Below are 14,021 nucleotides of genomic sequence, written 5' to 3'. Positions count from 1 at the left end.
TCATAAATTGGGGTGTTACACAATTCTTCCCTCATTTCTTTTGTGAGATAGAAAGTATCACATTTTCCTCAGATTGTAGCTTATTTTGGTTGAAACTAGTGAAAGACCAAAAACAGGGAATAATGTCACACTTTCAAATGATAAAGGGTCAATTTATGATTACAGAACTTCGTAATATACATTTGACATTCAAGCATTGTTTATGGGATTGATACATAGGATTTATGGTATGCGGAAGTTAATCGGAGGAATCTATTTCTTGAATCCATTTGTCAACATCCCATGTATCCCGATAGTTTTCACCATAATAAAATACCCATTTCAACATCGACTGAAACGTTATTTCCTTCCACGTTTTGGGAACCTTTATGTCTAACTGAGCTGCAATCCAACTTACATATTCAACCTGCCATCACAGAAACAAAACTAAGCAGACAGAAACAGAGACAGACAGATCAGTTAACTTGGTTGTCGGAAGTGGTAACCTCGTCATTCTGAAGGCTATGTGTATGATGCTTGGGCCATCCGGTATTCTCCATCTCACTGTAAAATTCTTCAACAGAACATGCCATTGCTTCTTGGGGCGGCAGCTCCACCGTGCCAGACAAAACTTTTGCCACCCATTTCGCTTGAAGTTCCATCACTCTAAAGACCACTGCCTGATGGTGTAAAAACCTATGTTCATATCTTTTCTATAAGATAAGCCAAAACCCAGAGGATCAACTAAAAGTTGTAAAAAAAATTTACCCTGTAAGTTAGTCCCACAAAAGAAAGCCAAGGGGCTAATTTTGGTGGAAACACATGTTTATATAAAGGTTTAACACGGTTGTCGTCTACAGTAACTATCCCATTTGACTTGAGAAATGGACAATGGTACTTGAACCTGCAAGATTTTTTTTTTCAATCGAGTATTGAAAAGCAAGCATATTTATTCTAAAAGGATATAAAATAGAAATACCCAGTGCAATGAATAATGATATCTGGGTCAACAGTTGATCCATCTTGGAATATTACCCTACCATCTTCATGAGCACATTCAATCTGCAGAAAATGTCCAGCTTAAAGGTTAACTTCAAACCAACTTAATTAATTGATCAAACGTATAACAAACCATTGAATGCCGCCATGTGTTACTATAATTTTCCAGCCTTAACGACTGCAATCCAGGTGTTCTAACAGCTTGATGAACTTCTTTTGCAAGAGGGGCAATCTCTTTCAAAATATCAATGCCACTTGGTCCTTTTCCGATGAGCACCACTATCTGTCAGCCATAACCCATAATCATTGAATTGTAGCAGATTCATTTAGAGGACTGCAAGGTGATTGTAAATGGTTCAATACCTTGTTTTTAAACTGTTCAGGAGTACGATAGTTATGACTATGCATTTGCAATCCTGGCCAAGTATCTCTACCTAAAATATGACAAAAAATATATTTATCTGTTAGAAACAAAAGATTGAAGCTTTATAGACTAACAATAGTGATGTCGCATATTTGTTCCATAATCAAATGCAAGTAGTTAATTGGCATCGGTAAAGCATACCTGGGAATTGTGCAATATTTGGCTCAGTGAAATTACCATTGCAAATAACCAAAGCCTCAAACACTTCTTTCTGTTCCCAAGTTGATTCAGTCTTTCGAGCCCTAGACTCAACAATCCACTGGTGAGTCACCTCATGAGATAGCTCCACTTGAATCACTTCATGTCCAAATCGAATCAACTCCATCAACCCAAAATCCCTGGCAAAATCCTCGAGAAACCTGAGCACCTCTTCGTGACCCGGAAACGTCCTCGGATCCCCACCTTCTTTCTTCACAAATGGATAGTCCGAGAAGCTCATGGTATGCCTAGGAGAATTCACTCGAAGGGATTTGTACAGGCTACTATGAACTATTTCACGATTCGAATCAAGACCCAATGGGTCGGTCTCCACCAGTGGATTATAGAGCCAAATACCACCAACTTTATAGTCCTTCTCAAAAACAGTGACATGGTGGCCTTCTCTTTGAAGCTCTCTGGCTGTAACAAGCCCTGCAACGCCAGCTCCTATGACCGCTACCCTATAAGATTCTCCCATTTCCACCACTGTAACGATCAAACGCTCACCTCTTCAGTTGAGATATCGCGTTTGTTCTATTTGGTATCCATATTCCAATGTCAACAATCTGCTACATTATTGTGTTGGATAATACAAATCAAATCAAAATAAAATAAAATTTTATTTAGTGGTTGAGGAAATGGATGGAATAGTTTCAACTTTCAAGTTTCAACCACTCTTTCTTTTAATATTTTTTTTATACTATGATTTGTGGAAATTTCAGATCTGATGTAAACGGTTGAAATTATATCAATTAGAACAAAATTGTTCAGTGTGTTTGGTTTCCTTCTTAATCCTATGTTCGAACAGTGTCGGATTAAGTTATCTACATCTTTATAAATAAATCTATAAAAATTAAAATATAATTGAATCATATTATATCGATAAACTTTGACATTAAAATTAATCAGATAATCAACAGAGTAACAGTTTTTATACATAAAATTGTCCAATTTTTATACATTAAAATTGATCAGATAATCAGCAGACCAAATTAATATGTTTAATAACAAATTAACTCTTTAATTTTCATAAAGTTCAATGACACACAAATAGATATTGCTTATGAGATTAGTTTTATTTGATTTATGGTGTGTTGAAGTCAATTAGGAGAATCCATTCCTTGCATCCATTTGTTAATATCCCATAAATCTCGAAATTTGTCACCGTAAGAAAACAATTCTTTGAAGTAGGAGGCAGCCGTCACCTTGTTCAACCAATTTGGGGGCTTTATGTCCAATTGAGCAACAAGCCAACCTATATGTTCAAACTGCCAAAAACAAACACTATAAGAAGAGAGAGAGAGAGAGAGGGACAGAGTCATTTTAAGTGATGAAGATTTGGTTGTTTAAGTGCTAACCTCCTTGTACTGAAGATTATGAGTATGATGTTTGGGCCATCCGTCCTTTTCCATCTCATGGTAAAATTCTTCAACACAATGCATCATTGCTTCTTGGGTAGGCAACTCTAGTTTGCCTGACAAAACTTTTGCCAACCCATTTTGACTGTAATTCTATCACTACACTCATAGCTGCCTGATTGCACAAGCTCCCATTTATTATGTTAAAACGTTAAACAGTTAGCATATTAAGATTCACATTCTACTAATTGTTTTTCGTTTTATTTTATCCGTCTCAAGCAGTTTGAGAATAGTTAAAAGAAGATTAAAATAAGTCGTACATCCAATAACACAATTTAGAACCGATGATGCCATTAGATACGCTACTCGGCTAGGAAAAAGCCTAACATATACTCCTTAATGTTGTAATGAAAATTGAAAGACAAAAGTTTACCTGGAAAGGTAATCCCACAAAAGAAAGCCAAGGGGCTAAGCTTGGTGGAAAGACATGTTGAAACAGTGGTCCAACACGGTTGTCATCCACAGTTACTATTCCATTTGACCTAAGAAATGGGAAATGATATCTGTACCTGCAAGAGGATTGAAAGAACAAAGTGTTTAAGACATGAGATTGCTTCTGCAGTAAAATAAAAGATATTTGGAAATACCCAGTGCAATGAATAATAACATCTGCATCCACAATTGATCCATCTTCAAATACCACCTTGCCATCTTTATGTGCACATTCAATCTGTAAAGGAAAAAAAGAAAAATTGACTAGCTCAAAGATCATCTTTAAACCAACTTAATTAAATGATAAAATGTTTAAGAAACCATTGAATGCTTCCAAACGTTATCACGATTTTCCAGTTTTTTAAACTCGACATTAGGTCCTCTAACAGCTTGATGAACTTGCTTTGCAAGAGGGGCGATCTCTTTCAAAATGTCAAGAGCACTTGCTGCGTTGCCAATGATCACCACAATCTGCAAGCCAGAACCCAGAATTTTTACAGCAATTTATGTCTTTTCTGAGCTGCTAAAGTTTTAAAACATATATGTTATTGTACAGTGATTATAATCTTTATACCTTATTTTCAAACTGTTTTGGAGTTCGATAGTTATGGCTATGCAGCTGTAATCTTGGCCAAGTATCCCAACCTAAAACCAGACCAGAAAATGATGATGCACTAGCAAAAGAATGGAGTTAAAGAAGAAATCATTTTAGTAGAATGAAATACCTGAAAACTTTGCGATATTTGGCTCCGTGTTCTTACCGTTGCAAATAACTACAGCGTCAAACACTTCCTCTTTGGACTCCCAATTTGACTCTGTTTTTGGAGTCCGAGACTCAACAGCCCATAAAATACATTAAATAACTTTGTTTTGAGTATTTATATTTTGAAGTGAAGTTTAGAAAATGGCATGTAGAAATTGATCCGTAAGTCATTTTTCAGAAAATATGAAGAAAAATATGTTGACTAGAAAAATAAAATATATTAAATAATCTGTTTTCTGCTTATCAAATACTGAAAAAATGAGGAAAATATTTTTTAAAAAATCAGTTACAACGAAATAAACATACTCTTAAATTTATTATATACAGTTAATATAATTGATAGATAATTAGATATTGAATTATATGATACGATGATTTTAATTTTATTTAAGAAATTGATAAGAGGAGATCTCTCCCATGGTACTTTTTTACTACGGGTGACTGTACTGATTGAAAAGTCACTTTACAAACTATAAGTGTTTTGTTTACCATTGAAATCAAGTATAGGGTTATTATCGATGATCGTAAAGAAACTGTTTGATTAATGGACCCTAGACATTCATATCATATAATATTTTGTTATAGAGTATCGTCTTCTTTACAGAAGATTAAATATTTGTTTGAAAGAAAAAAATATTACAATAATATCCGATATCATTTTGTAAATAATGCTATTACTTGTGATACAAATTAGCGCTTACATTAATTATGTTGACATAATGATTAAGTTTTTTATATAATAAGTTTAAACATTGCTGATTGTGTAGAGGATTGTATTGTGATTATAACTATGTAGTAGTAATTCTGGTTAAGTATCCCTCCAAACAAACGTGAATATAAAACATATATTAATTAGTAAACTAGATTAATACAAGTACATAGAAATGGAGGTAGAAGAAGAATACATCACATTGGAACGAAAGTGGGTGTAAAATCTTTAGGAGATTACTATCAGCTTCTTCCCGATTCGCGTCAAGGCCTAATCGGTCTCCACATCAATGCTAATTTATACAAGTTGCTTGCTTCGGCCTAATTTGAGAACCCTATTTTGTTTTAAAAAAATGGGTAAATTACATTAATACTTACTGAGTTTTAGAAACCTTTCACTTTAATAGTTCATATGCAACAAAAAAATAACAAAACAAATTCATATGTTTATCAATAAATGGATTAGGTTTTTAATTTTTATTAATTATAATGACATACAATTGGACTATAAATGGTCTAGTGAAATGTTTTAATCGTGACGATGTAGGCGGTTCGTTGTTCGTAAGTCGTAACATCAAAAGAAATTTATTAAACCTTATCATTTTGAGTAAGAAGTCGACTTTTTATAAGATACAATAACTCTAGGTATTGGTTATGGGAATGGTTTTATTTGATTTATGGTGTGTTGAAGTCAATTAGGAGAATCTATTTCTTGCATCCATTTGTTAATATCCCATATATCTCGAAATTTGTCACCGTAAGAAAACAATTCTTTGAAGTAGGATGCAGCCGTCACCTTGTTCAACCAATTTGGGGGCTTTATGTCAAATTGAGCAACAAGCCAACCTATATGTTCAAACTGCCAAAAACAAACACAATAAGAAGAGAGAGAGAGAAAGAAAGGGACAGAGTCATTTTAAGTGATGAAGATTTGGTTGTTAAACTGCTAACCTCCTTGTACTGAAGATTATGAGTATGATGTTTGGGCCATCCATCCTTTTCCATCTCATGGTAAAATTCTTCAACACAATGCATCATTGCTTCTTGGGTAGGCAACTCTAGTTTGCCTGACAAAACTTTTGCCACCCATTTTGACTGTAATTCTATCACTACAGTCATAGCTGCCTGATTGCACAAGCACCCATGGGCATTTAGCATGTTAAAACATTAAACAAAGAGTATCTTAAGATTCACATTCTACTAATTGTTTTTTGTTTTATTTTATCCGTCTCAAGCAGTTTGAGAATAGTTAAAAGAAGATTAAAATAAGTCGTACATCCAATAACACAATTTAGAACCGATTGAAAGACAAAAGTTTACCTGGTAAGGTAATCCCACAAAAGAAAGCCAAGGGGCTAAGCTTGGTGGAAAGACATGTTGAAACAGTGGTCCAACACGGTTGTCATCCACAGTTACCATTCCATTTGACCTAAGAAATGGGAAATGATATCTGTACCTGCAAGAGGATTGAAAGAACAAAGTGTTTAAGACATGAGATTGCTTCTGCAGTAAAATAAAAGATATTTGGAAATACCCAGTGCAATGAATAATAACATCTGCATCCACAATTGATCCATCTTCAAATACCACCTTGCCATCTTTATGTGCACATTCAATCTGTAAAGGAAAAAAGAAAAATTGACTAGCTCAAAGATCATCTTTAAACCAACTTAATTAAATGATAAAATGTTTAAGAAACCATTGAATGCTTCCAAACGTTATCACGATTTTCCAGTTTTTTAAACTCGACATTAGGTCCTCTAACAGCTTGATGAACTTGCTTTGCAAGAGGGGCGATCTCTTTCAAAATGTCAAGGGCACTTGCTGCGTTGCCAATGATCACCACAATCTGCAAGCCAGAACCCAGAATTTTTACAGCAATTTTTATCTTTTCTGAGTTGCTAAAGTCTTAAAACATATATATTATTGTACAGTAATTATAATCTTTATACCTTATTTTCAAACTGTTTTGGAGTTCGATAGTTATGGCTATGCAGCTGTAATCTTGGCCAAGTATCCCTACCTAAAACCAGACTAGAAAATGATAATTGTACTTGATGGAAACATATCGTCACTAGCAAAAATGATAATCTTTGGGAGGCAACTTTTCAATGGTATCTGTGAAGTACCTGAAAATTCTGCAACTCTTGGCTGTGTATGTTTACCGTTGCAAATAACTACGGCATCAAACATTTCCTCTTTGGATTCCCATTTTGACTCTGTTTTTCGAGCCCTAGACTCAACAACCCAATCGTGTCTCGCCTCATCAAGTAGCTCCACCCTAATCACTTCATGCCCGAAACGAATCAACTCCATCAGTCCGAAGTCCCGAGCAAAATCCTCAAGAAACCTGAGCACCTCTTCATGACCAGGAAAATGCCTCGGATCACCGCCTTCTTTCTTTGCAAATGGATAGTCAATGAATCCCATGAGCTGCCTAGGAAGATTAACACGAAGGGATTCGTGCAGGCTGCTATGAACTATTTCCCGATTCGGGTCGAGGCCTAATAGATCGGTCTCCACCCGTGGATCATAGAGCCAAGTGCCACCGACTTTGCTGGCCTTTTCAAAGACATTGACATGGTGACCTTCTCTTTGAAGCTCCCTGGCCGTAACTAGTCCAGCATAACCACCACCGATGACCGCTACCTTATAAGATTGTCCCATTTTCACCACTATGACGATCGAAGGCTTCAAGTTGAAATACAATTAACACCCAGTGAAGAAACTTCAAATACTCCGCAAACAATGATAGCAATATTAATTTATAAATACACAAGTTGTTTGCTGCCTAATTCACCATATTTCGTTTTCAACATGGATAAATTACCCTAATACTCATTGAAGTTTTAGAGAACATTCATTTATGATCACTAAAATCAATAAACATTCATTGAAATCATTGTTAGACTGCTAAAACATTAATAGTAACTACCGTGACACACGTATCAGTGACAGTTAACAGGTCCTAATACTCCAAATAAGACGACGACACTTGTTACTATGAAGAAGAAAAAACGATAACAACTCCAATAAAAGTTTTTGGAATTTGGTAGGCCAATGTCTAAGTGATTGTAGCATTAACTTTTAACGAGAACAAAAGAAGAACAAGAAATAATTGCCTCATGTTTAATGGTATAAGGTGAATATAATAAGAATACAGATCAAAACTTTGCATATATCTATTTATATTTGATATGCAAGCATTGTGTATGAGATCTATATATTTGATTTATCATCTGCGGAGTTTAATCAGAGGAATCTACTTCTCGTATCCATTTGTCGACATCCCATGCATCTCGATACTCGTCACCATAATATGATTTTATTTTCTGGATGGAGAAAAACATTATTTCCTTCCACCTCTCCGGCGGCTTAATGTCCAACTGAGCGGCCAGCCATCTTTCATATTCAAACTGCCAACAAACAAGAAGACAATAAGCAAAGAGAATCCGACACAGAGATTCGGTTTAGGAAAGTCGAAACCTTGTAGTCCTGTTGAAGCGTATGAGTAAGATGTTTCGGTCGTCCGGTCTTCTCCATTTGACGGTAAAGCTCTTCAACGGAATATGCCAGCTCTACTCGGGTTGGCAGCTTTACGTTGCCGGACAGAACTTTTGCCACCCATTTTGGCTGAAATTCCATCACTACAGAGGGTACTGCCTGATTATGTGAACACCTATATACTGGTGTTAAACTTGAGATGCAAGTCAAAAAATATTTACTAAATCTTATTCAATACAAGGCTAAGCAAATGCCTAGGATTAGTCTAGATAAGCCAAAAACCATAAGATCAAATGAAGCTAAGCAGTTAAGGAACATGACAAGTTGAAAATCTGTGACAATTAACCAACATTCGAGGAAAATTTAGATAGATGATTCCTAGCATCAGGATTTAAACTGCAATTTCTTGCCTTGTAAGGTAGTCCCACAAAAGAAAGCCAAGGGGCCAGGCTTGTTGAAAATACATGTTTATACAGAGGTCCAACCCGGTTGTCGTCGACAGTAATTATCCCATTTGACCTAAGAAATGGGAAATGGAATTTGTACCTGCAAGAGATCGAAGCATTTCTCGGGTTTGTTAAAGGATAGGTAAAAAGATTCAAGTATTTTTCGGAAATACCCGGTGCAATGAATAATGGCATCTGCATCAACAATTGATCCATCTTGGAATACCACCACACCGTCTTTACGAGCGCATTCAATCTGTGCAGATAAATTTCAGTCTATCAGAAAAATATGAACTGCTTAAAGTTTTATCTTTGAGCCAAACTGATAAAATGAACAAGAAACCATAGAATGCTGCCAGGCGTTATCATGATTATCCAGCCTTTTCCATTGGGAATCAGGCCCTCTAATAGCCTGATGAACTTGTTTTGCAATAGGGGAAATCTCTTTCAAGATGTCATTGGCACTTGATCCATTCCCGATAAGCACCACTATCTGTCAACCGATAAAGATTTAGCAACCTCTTGGTTGAAGGGTTTCTGAAACTAAAAATCCAGAAGTTTAAAACATACAAATAAGTATGCGGCTTCATACTAGAACTGCAGAGTAATTATAAGTAAGCAAAGGTACTGCATTTGAGTTTTATATGGTTAAATACCTTATTTTCAAATTGTTCTGGAGTCCGGTAGTTATGGCTATGCATCTGCAATCCTGGCCAAGTATCCCTGCCTAAAATATGACGAAAATGATTATACCTACTAGAAACTGTGAATTATTACCACAAAAATGATTAAACAATAAGCTTCCACTTAGAGAAAGAATATATTCATGGATTTGGAAGCTTTTAAATAGCAATAATGATGAAAGTAATTGCATATATCTGAATCAGTTTATGTATCTAAGGTTGATTTAATGCAAATTCCGGGTGGCATCAATGAAATACCTGAAAATTCTGCAACTTTTGGCTCAGTGTGTTTACCATTGCAAATAACCACAGCCTCAAACACCTCCTCTTTCCATTCCCATCTTGACTCATTCTCTTGAATCCTATACTCAACAACCCACTCGTGACTCACCTCATCAACTCGCTCCACCCGAACCACTTCATGCCCAAATCGAATCAACCTCATTAACCCAAAGTCCCGAGCAAAATCCTCAAGAAACCTGAGTACCTCTTCAGGACCCGGAAAATTCCTCGGATCCCCACCTTCTTTCTCCACAAATGGATAGTCCATGAATCCCATAATCTGCCTTGGAAGGTTAACTCTAAGTGATCTGTAAAGGCTGCTATGAACTATTTCCCGATTCGGGTCAAGGCCTAATAGATCAGTGTCCACCCGTGAATCATAGAGCCACATGCCACCAACATTGTTGGCCTTTTCAAATACGGTGACTCGATGACATTCTCTTTGAAGCTCCCTGGCCGTGACTAGCCCTGCAAAGCCACCACCGACCACCGCTACTTTATAAGCTTCTCTCATTTTAACTGTAGCGATGGACAGCTTACCTCTTCTGGTACTAAGAATCCCGGTTTCACCGTTTCTGTAACGAGATTTCGATTCTCTTAGGCCATAGTTGAAGTGTTTGTTTATCCATGAAATAGCAAACATATTTAATGGCATACAATAGTTTGCTCGTCTTGAAGTCATTCCAGAACCAGATTTTGTATTTTCAAATATCTTAAGGGTAAATCGCCTATTTGTGTCAGTTAACTTTTATTGTGCTTATACTTTGGCCACCAAAATTTACATCATTATATCACGTACTAAAATAAAAGCAATAATAGGTGGATGGTGAATAATGTAGTTTAACCCAAATTTTGATAACAAGTTGAAACATAAAGAAATCTATTTTACAGGAGTAATCCAGTGAAGGTTAAAAACTACAATGAATGTTTCAACAAGAACAACAATTCCATTGATCTGATTCATGAAGAAAAAAAACCCATAGAGTTGATAAATTATTTAGAAGCGCTCTGGCTGTCGTCTTCGTTTGGCTTGGTTGTAGCGGAAGGTTTGCGGTAGTTTTCTTCGATGTGTTTGGCCATGGCAAAGCCGGTGTTTGCAAGCTTTCCGATGTTAGGAACGTTATAGTTCTGAGCGAGATAGATCCCGAAAAGAGTTCCCGCCATTAAAGAGAATGCCCTCCGTATTATACCCATCACTTGAACAGATTGAAATTTCAGAGGAGAGGAAGTAGGTTCCTAATATATAGTACCGGCGGCTGATGATTTGGGTGCTTATTGGTGGAGGAGTGCTATTGAACTCGGTCAATTGTCGTGAGGCCCAAGTCTATGACCCCTCTCCCAAGGGTCAATGGGTTAAATCTCTCGCTCTTGGAGTCTCAAGCAAAACCACCTTTTTTTTAAAGCAAAGGTTTAAATTACTAAGAGCTCCCCACACTATTTTAAATTTTAAAAATGAATTTTTTGAAAATTTTAATTTATTCCTTTTTTCATTTTACGTTAATTACTGATATGATATTTGCATTTTTAACGGTCCAATTGATAAAAATTGTAGATATAAAAAACTATAAAACCTATTTTTGCCTTTTTTTTTATATGGCATAATGCCAAATTTAGCCCCAATGGTTATCAAAATGGTCATTTTAGCCTCTATTTTTTTTAGCAATTTGGCCATAATATTTCACTTTAGGGCAAAAAAGCCCTTACTGTTACTAAATAGTCATTTTGATCATTATTATTTTTTGAGTACTTTGGCCTCTAACGTTTCATTTTAGGGTAAAAATTACCTTATTTTGGAGTGTTGAATGTTTGCTAACTAATGATTTAATCTAAGTAGGGATCTTTTTGCCTCAAAATAAAATGTTGGAGGGCCAAAATACTCCAAAAAAAAATAGGGTCAAAGTAACTATTTAATCAAATGTTAGGGACTTTTTTTGACATTGTGCCTTTTTTGTATTTGCTAGGTCTAACAGTAAAACTGCGTACAAGTTAGAGGTGGAATTAAAATTTTCAAACAAACGATAGTATAAGGACTTAATTTTGTAAAAATAAAAGATATGGACTAAATATTAAATATCAGAATAGTACAGGAACCTCTAGTATATGTAAACCGAGCTAAAATGTTTCCTTAGATGGTCGGATTAAAGTTCGATCCCTCTACAAATTATAAATTAATACAATAATGAAATTACATTTTCATCTTTTAAACAAGGACAAACTTGAAGGGTTTGCCTTGTGTGCAATGGTGTATGGGTTGGTTGGTTGGTTGACTTTGGAGCTTTAAGTAATTGGGTGGTGAGGTTGGTTGGTTGGTTTGACCCTGAGATTTTAGTGTAGACTTGACTTGCTCTTTGGTAAGAAATTTCATGTTATTTGGTACTTAAATTTCACTTCATAATTTAAAAATTAGTATGTATATGTAAATTTGGTTTCTGTAAATTGATATTTGAAGTCAAATTTTGATAAGAAATGGCATATTAATCCTTAGGTTAAATATGAAGATGGCTTAAATTATTTGAAACCTAATCCTGTACTGAATGATCTTAGAAGTAGACAGAAAAGGAGTGTAAAACTAAAACAGACATATCAGGCACAAGGCACGACCGTACATATACTCTTTTCGAACATAAGATCACCATATACGAACCAAAACAACACCCATTTCTTCATTCACGATGTGACAACAACCTGTTTAGTTTGCTGCTCCACTTCCGGTCCTGGGTTGGCCTCACCGGGTTCCTTTTCAGTTGCTTTGCTCCGACGACATCGCCAGTTGCCTCCACTGGTTTCCTTAAGATTCTGGCGGCGTTGGAATCCTCCGGTTACAAACGCCCCGAACATCACCCCCAATAGAAACGTTGTACCTCTCTTCGTACTCATTTTTATGGTTGATCGGCTTTCTTCACTTTCACTGAACCCACAAGTTTAGGAGCAAGCTGATTATGCAGTTCCAAGGCTTTTATTCTCCATCATTTATAGTGAACGTTCGAGCCTAACCCCTTCCTCAAGGATCTACCCCATTTGTTTAATTTACTTGATTGACTTACGTATCTTCCAAGTTCTTTGAAAAATAAAGGATTAATTGTGCTATACATCCTAAACTGTTGCACAGATTCTAAGTTGGGTTCCGGGCGTTTAAAATCATTCTAATTTCATTTTTAAAGTATTAGTATTGTATCAATCAAGCCTTTATGTTAGCATATTTGTTAATTTAGGCACTTCAAATACGATGTAAGCATAACTAAATACGTCAATCAAATTAACAAGGGTAAACTATCTATTTGGTCGCATAATTAACTACGTGAATCAAATACGATGTAAGCATAACTAACTATGTAAATCAAATTATAAAGGGTAAACTATATGTTTTGTTCACCAAATTATTTGTAACATCCCAACTCGTACCCGACCCGAATACGAGTCCGAGATGTCACATTGACTTTTTAAAACAATATTCTTACTAAATATAAAACGTTTGAACTTATATTAAGAAAATATGATAATATACCGTTGAAATATGTTCGTTATAACAATTTTAAGGAAAGAAACATTTTTATGAATAGTACTAGACAATATGAACAATACTATGAACAGTAATAAACAGTACCGCGAACAGTACCGAATGCTAAAATTTTCTAGAATTCTACAAGGGTATCGATACCTGCTACAGTGTACTGATACCCTTGCTACAGTAATTTCGTCCACTTATAAAAACTCATAAAATTTAATACTTTCATCACCATAGAGTTACCATTTACATATATATATGTTTAAAACATTACTAAAGTTGATCAAAGCATACATACTAAACAACTATATTTATATGCCAACACATATATTACATAAACAGACATACTGTGTAAGGTTCTTCTGATCTGATCTTCAAATGATGATATGTTGTTTTGCTGCTCTTAAGATCGATATTCTTGCTTTTCTGTACTTACGTGTAAATCACTTACGCGCTAAGTCATAGACTTAGTGAGGCATAAACTTATAATGATAATGAATTCCTTATGAATATGAACATGCAACATAGTAATCATAATTCCATATCATTTCCTATGATTCAATATATATACAACACTAATACTATAACATATAAGGCAATACACATTTTTCATATGATTTATAGGCCCATTTATATACTGAGAACATAAGGTATTCGAGTACATAGAGGTTGTACACATC

The 14,021-nt window shown here is 35.4% G+C and overlaps 2 protein-coding genes and 1 pseudogene across 3 annotated transcripts; all 3 read right to left on the bottom strand.

Annotated features, from left to right (window-relative positions):
• Positions 1-210: 210 nt before the first annotated feature.
• Positions 211-2,093, bottom strand: LOC120136091 (flavin-containing monooxygenase FMO GS-OX-like 3). Its single transcript, XM_039152203.1, has 7 exons — positions 1,544-2,093; positions 1,342-1,412; positions 1,112-1,261; positions 959-1,041; positions 748-883; positions 486-659; positions 211-406 (listed from the first exon to the last, which is right to left on the bottom strand). The coding sequence occupies exons 1-7, from the start codon at positions 2,076-2,078 to the stop codon at positions 239-241; spliced, it is 1,317 nt and encodes a 438-aa protein (XP_039008134.1). The 5' UTR covers positions 2,079-2,093; the 3' UTR covers positions 211-238.
• A 607-nt stretch (positions 2,094-2,700) lies between these two features.
• Positions 2,701-4,384, bottom strand: LOC120135923 (annotated as a pseudogene).
• Positions 4,385-5,571: 1,187 nt separating this feature from the next.
• Positions 5,572-10,405, bottom strand: LOC120136090 (flavin-containing monooxygenase FMO GS-OX5-like). 2 transcript variants are annotated; one of them, XM_039152202.1, is made up of 7 exons: positions 9,813-10,405; positions 9,528-9,598; positions 6,621-6,770; positions 6,456-6,538; positions 6,242-6,377; positions 5,873-6,046; positions 5,572-5,780 (listed from the first exon to the last, which is right to left on the bottom strand). In XM_039152202.1, exons 1-7 carry the CDS (start codon positions 10,348-10,350, stop codon positions 5,613-5,615), a joined length of 1,320 nt encoding a protein of 439 aa, XP_039008133.1. In that variant the 5' UTR covers positions 10,351-10,405; the 3' UTR covers positions 5,572-5,612. The 2 variants fall into 2 exon arrangements, with proteins under 2 accessions (XP_039008133.1, XP_039008132.1); XM_039152201.1 differs by lacking the exons at positions 5,572-5,780; positions 5,873-6,046; positions 6,242-6,377; positions 6,456-6,538; positions 6,621-6,770 and adding exons at positions 8,107-8,337; positions 8,408-8,584; positions 8,836-8,971; positions 9,045-9,127; positions 9,215-9,364.
• Between the last annotated feature and the right edge of the window lie 3,616 nt (positions 10,406-14,021).

The sequence above is a fragment of the Hibiscus syriacus genome, unplaced genomic scaffold (assembly GCF_006381635.1).
Source record: "Hibiscus syriacus cultivar Baekdansim isolate YM2019G1 unplaced genomic scaffold, ASM638163v2 tig00110621_pilon, whole genome shotgun sequence".
NCBI lineage: Eukaryota > Viridiplantae > Streptophyta > Magnoliopsida > Malvales > Malvaceae > Hibiscus > Hibiscus syriacus.
This window is presented reverse-complemented; position numbering and strand designations above follow the sequence as displayed.